We start from the raw sequence: 6,204 nt of genomic DNA, 5'->3' as shown, positions 1-6,204 counted from the left end.
CTATGATTTCGGTTAGTGTGAGTTTCATTATCCAACTTGCAAGAAGAAGTATGTACTCAAAGAAAAGTCCAATAATATGTCTGAAGAAAGGTATGGTCTGAAATTCATAGCTAAAAAGAGTAGAAATAAACAATGTAATACCACATATCAACAAATTAAAGATAGGTAGATCTCATGAATTCATCACCATCACACATTCTTCTTATCATCTTTCTTCTAAAGATCAGATAAGATATGGGTTTCTGCCACGTGGCACCTATCAATGGTGCTTAATTGCCATGTAATTAAAATTTTAAAGTTCCTTTGAGTCCTAGCCTTGTGTAGTTGTGTGTGGTTGCTCAAGTGTAATGTTATCACCTAACAAAACCAACGGTCAAGATTATCCGAAAACCATATCTACTTCTTCAAAATAACAAATAGATTAAATTTAAAAGGCTTTATATATAGGAAGGGTTGTAACAGAGAAAGTAAGAAACTAGAAAGAAGAGTTGTAATACTAATAATAGTAAGCAAATAGGAGTTGAGTGAGTGTTACAAAATGGCTTCCTCCGTCCTCTCCTCCGCCGCTGTCGCCACCGTCAGCCGTACCCCGGCTCAAGCCAGCATGGTGGCTCCTTTCACCGGCTTGAAGTCTACCGTAGGCTTCCCTGCCACCAAGAAGAACGATGACATTACCTCCCTTGCTAGCAACGGTGGAAGAGTCCAGTGCATGAAGGTAATCGATTACTACTCGATCTGTAATTCCACTATTCCACTTGGTAGTAGATAATGGAAAAATACATATATATATTAGTGACAGATTGATAACATGAAACAAGACCAATTAATTAATTAATTATCTAATTTGTTGAAAAATATAATGCAGGTATGGCCAACACAAAACATGAAGAGGTACGAGACTCTATCGTACCTTCCACCTCTTACCACAGACCAGTTGGCGCGCCAGGTCGATTACCTTCTTAACAATAAATGGGTTCCTTGCCTAGAATTCGAGACTGATGTAAGTTAATTAATTAGTCCTATATTTCTTTATTAATTAAGTACAAATTAAGTATATCATATTCATATTCATATTCATAATTTTAATTAAATATGTTATGTTATTTTATTTAATTGTAGCACGGATTTGTATACCGTGAGCACCACAATTCCCCAGGGTACTATGACGGTCGTTACTGGACAATGTGGAAGTTGCCCATGTTCGGGTGCACTGACCCGGCCCAGGTTTTGAATGAGCTCGAAGAATGCAAGAAGGAGTACCCCAACGCCTTCATCCGTATCATTGGATTCGACAGCAACCGTCAAGTCCAATGTGTCAGTTTCATTGCCTACAAGCCTGCTGGCTACTAATAAATGAATCAAGAAAGTTTGTGTATTATTTGTTGATCAAGTATAGTTAGTCCTGGATGTTTCATTTTTCTGTTAAAAACTTTTTTTCCCCTCTTTAAGTTTATGTCTTTTTTCGGATGTTTTATTGCAATGGGAATGTTGAGCATTGTATTCTATGAATAATAATAGCTTGCCCCTAACAAACATATTACACGTGATTCGAATTATATCTTTACTTTGTCAATGCACTACTTCCTTGCAGAAATCACCATGTCCTTATATTTGGACTTGTAAGTAGCCATATCCTTATAAGATTACAAATCCCAGGATTAGAACTCTATGACTAAATTAGAAGAGGGGGAAAAGGATAAATAGATGTCCTGGATCTGGGGGCAAGAATTAATATTCTAGCCCCAACATTTAAAAAAAGAATGACTTAATAGAGAGATAAATAATAAATTAATACATAAATACGGAGTATATCACTAAATGTTCCTTGCCTCGGTGGTTATTGTTGATTTTGTAAGCCTTGATCCTTAAGGTTAAGGGTCCAAATCCTACCAACAACTATATATCTAAAATATTATGAAGTTTAAGGAAAATAAGTTTAGCTAAACCCTATATCACTTCATTTCATAACTTACTGCAAATCATTTCAGAAAAGGCACCAACCATACTAAGTATAGAGGAATTTAGGCAAAAAGAACGTAAATTGTACGATGTTATTTTCACTCAATTACTCATACAAGAGAAATTTAAGGTTACAAGGTTTTTTAGAGTATTAATATCTTAAAACTTAGCCTTCATCGCTAATTAGACAACTACCAATACCATACTAAGTATTAATACCTTCTTGAAACAAACAACAATTTGATAACACTTTCTTCTCAATCTAAACCCTAATTCCACTAAAATTGATAAATTAGACCTAAGTCTAACCTCAAATTCCTTCCACAAATCCTTATACCTCTTACGATGCATCAACAGAATTACCAATCCTAAACTATAATCAGAGACCTCAGGAGTTCAACAATCACGATTTTAATCCATTAATACGAATCGAAAAAAAATCTCCAGGATCAATTCAAAAAAAGCAACAAACATCTAAAATTTTAAAATTGAAATAGAAATAAAGAACCAGAGAAAAGTTGACCTTGACCTAGAACTGTCGCCGGAATTGAAAGCCTCGGACGAAGGTGAAGAAGCGACGACTACGGCGGTGAGAATTTGAGGAGACTGGGAGGGAAAAGGAGGAGAGCCGACAAGGTAAAAGGCATCTAGCCGGAAAGAGAAAGAGAGACCACTGTGTCCTCTGGGCTCGCAACTTCGCAAGTCGTAACTCTCGTTAATCCATAAGCTATGTGGCTCTTCACTCTTCACTCTTCACTCTTCACCTTATTGTTGTTTTACTATTACTAGTTGGATTGTTGTTTTACTATTACTAGTTGGACGGTTGGACTTGGACCCCCGCGTGCAGCGGCAGCTAACTTGGTTAATTAACAGTTGAATTCCAATTTCTGCTCGAGGTAATCCTAACTGCATCAAAACATCGTGTCAAATTAGTTTGATATTTACCTCTATTACTCGGCGTGGTTCTACCATCAGTTGTAACAGAAATACTATATGAAGAAATGTTGTAGTAATTTAATGGTATTGCGTTTATTTTGTTTTCAGTAGTACGTGAGTGGGAGTGTTGTATTTTCGATCTTTGTATTTATAGGGGTGCGTAAGAGATAAAGTAACGATAACTATAAATATTTGAATGTTTATAGTTATCGTTACTACAATATTTTTTCTTACACGTGTTTACAAATAGAATAAGTGTTTTCAATAACAAAAGGTCTTGCGCGCACAAAGTGTACAATAAATTTATTGTACACCAACATAACTTTTACCCATTTTTTCATAACTTTAACCTAGTTTTGATTAACTTTTATATTAGTAAAAAAAAAAGTTGATAGAAATGATTAAATGATTAATTTTATACATTGTTAGTGATTTTGAAAAATTAAGTTTACTAAAATGAAAAATTTTATTACTTAAAAATAGATAACTTTTACATATATAAGCTTAACTTTTAAGCATTTTGAGTTAACTTTTACTTCGGTGTACAATATTTATTGTACACCCATTGTAAATAAGAATTTGTGTTTCAATAATGGTGTCATGAGGTGACATGTAATATAATCTGATAACTCTGAAAGTAACGTAAGATTGTAATAGTTATCTTATTTTGGTGCAGTATGATTAACTTTTTGTACCATGAACTTTTCGCGTGGCGTGCATACTATTGTCGGTGGTTTTCGTATGTGGGTTTACAAAAAATAGAATGTAATAGTTATATAAAAGTTTAAGATGTTCATATGATAAAACAACATATCTTTTACAAGAAGGAAAAATATCTTATTGTAAACGTACAAGTTATTATTTATGAAAACGTACTTACACAAAGCTAAGTGACGTACAAGGGGTATATTTTATAACCTATAGACGGTGCTAGTTGTACATAATATAAAACATATTTTACAATACGTGCATTTATTGTACTACAGAAGGATATATAGTTGTTGCACATTATATGTTCAAGATTTAACTTCCAGAATACGTTTCGCTTTCCAACGCAGTTGTTGAGTACCTTCTCCAAGTGCGTATATGGTCATCTCTATGTTGAATGCTTGATTACAGAGAATCGTAATGCGGTCTTCGACAAACGAGCGTTGTTCCTAGAGATTTTTTTTTATTATTTTTACTTATTAGTTATAGTTTTTACATTTATAACTATGAAATGATAACCAAGTATACCTGCATAGATAGGGCAGCAATTTCATTTGCATTTTTGCTTAAAACTTGTTCAGCAAGATGGCCAAATAATGTAATTGGTATACTTGCACTTTCATCTTCGAAATCCACATGTATCACACACTTGTTTCGTATGTACACCAGTTGTCATCATTTGTATATGAGTTTCTTACATATCGTATTGGTAACTCACATATATGTCTTATTGTTAACGCATAGTTTTGTCTATCGTTATTAAGATTTTGTTGTTACATTTTGGGAACTTGTGTTCCAACTTATTCACAAGTTATGTCGCATCACTTGTATAAGTGTTTTGTGTGCGTCATATAGATAATTCACATGCATGTCTTATTGCTAACTCACAATATTGTCTATTTTCTGCTAGAATATTGCACTTTTATGTGTCTTGTGTATATATCATGCTGGTAATTTATATGTACATATTATTCGTATAGCTCATAGTTAACCGCGCCCCGTTTTATTTATTCATACCTACCTCGTGAATGTTTTATAGAACTAAATATTCGTGAGCGTTTGGAGTCATATGTACTATTGTTAATATTTGAGTTTGTACTAAATATAAAGAATCAACTAAAACGAATAAGAATCAAGGTGCAAGAAAAAAATGACGACTCAATTTATTATAATAACAAACTTTAGTACGAATACACATAATATATAATATATACTACATACCATCGCCTACATTTTTTTTTACATAATACATAAATAAATATACAGATATTACATACACTATTATATTATACATGCCACTTTAATTTCATTTAATTATTATAATAGTGATACCCTTATTTTTTGTTATAATTACTACACACGTTTATGAAACATACAACATGGTCTGTTCATCATATAATATTCACACATCTCGTCTAGTTTAATACAATTTTCCTCCATCTCTTTAAATAAGGAATAGTTGACATCAGCTAGTCAACATGATAGTAATCTTTTAAGAACTTAATTGCATTCCGAGATACATCTTGTTCTGACTCGCCGACTGATTTTGACAATGCCCCAATAAAGTTAATTGGACTTGAAGTCGTCAAAATCCCATATATTTCAACTGTGACTCGTATTCCGCTTGTACTATGTTCATGAATTCCATATTTCGCAGCTGGGAGGCCTAGTTGTGTCAATATCTCGTTCAAAATGGGTTTCATATTAAGTTCAATAACTCGACGTGGTGTCTCTATCTAAATATAAAAATGACATATAAAACATTAGATAAAATTGTTAAACCCGGTACATATCTATATAGAATAAATTGTTAGTAATAAATTAATACTTAAAACTAAAACAATTTGAATACTAACCTAGTACGTATTGTACAATTTTTTTAAAAAAAAAACATTCAACAAAAACTCACACACTTTAAGTTTATATCCGTAACATCTTTGAAATAGGCAAAATTAATACTTATGTTTCAAACAAAACTAATAGAGAAGAACACATTTATATACCTGCTTTAAATTGGTCGAGTGTTCTCGTTCTTCAGTTTTCCTTTGTTGCGAAAAGACAGTTGAAATGTTGCGTCTATATTGTAATTTTATATCTACCTATTTATAGGCACTTTAATTCAAATTTGGATAAGAATTAATAAATGGGCAGGTATCTACAAGCTACGTGTCTTCTTACGATACTGGTGAGATAGTAATGTTAAATGTAAACAAAGGTAAAATAAGTATTCAGTATAAATACACCAAAAGCATATGGTATGTATCCAATAATGAATCAACCTTTGTCGAAACAGTAAGACATAAACAAAAACTCTCTCCGTCTCTAAAATAGTACCCCACAAGAAAAATTAACTTTGTTAAAAATTAAGTATAATAAAAACAAATGGAGAGATATGATAGATGTATCTTTTAGTTATATTAAATTATAATATTTAAGGAGAGATATTTGAAGACCATCTCCTAGACAAGATACATATGAGATAATCTTTTAGTGACGGAGAGAAAGAGTAGAAAGTATCTAACACTATATACAAAATCAATCAAGTGCCTTAACTAAAGTTAAATTTATTGAACCGTAAATTGTTATAATTAGCGAATACAA

General features: G+C 32.4%; 1 protein-coding gene across 1 annotated transcript; it reads left to right on the top strand.

Moving 5' to 3' along the window:
• Nucleotides 1-334: 334 nt before the first annotated feature.
• On the top strand, nucleotides 335-1,531 carry LOC110780027 (ribulose bisphosphate carboxylase small subunit, chloroplastic 2-like). The gene is made up of 3 exons (NM_001426335.1): nucleotides 335-715; nucleotides 866-1,000; nucleotides 1,120-1,531. The coding sequence occupies exons 1-3, from the start codon at nucleotides 539-541 to the stop codon at nucleotides 1,348-1,350; spliced, it is 543 nt and encodes a 180-aa protein (NP_001413264.1). The 5' UTR covers nucleotides 335-538; the 3' UTR covers nucleotides 1,351-1,531.
• Nucleotides 1,532-6,204: the final 4,673 nt, after the last annotated feature.

This window comes from Spinacia oleracea, chromosome 1, assembly GCF_020520425.1.
Source record: "Spinacia oleracea cultivar Varoflay chromosome 1, BTI_SOV_V1, whole genome shotgun sequence".
Classification (NCBI taxonomy): domain Eukaryota; kingdom Viridiplantae; phylum Streptophyta; class Magnoliopsida; order Caryophyllales; family Amaranthaceae; genus Spinacia; species Spinacia oleracea.
This window is presented reverse-complemented; position numbering and strand designations above follow the sequence as displayed.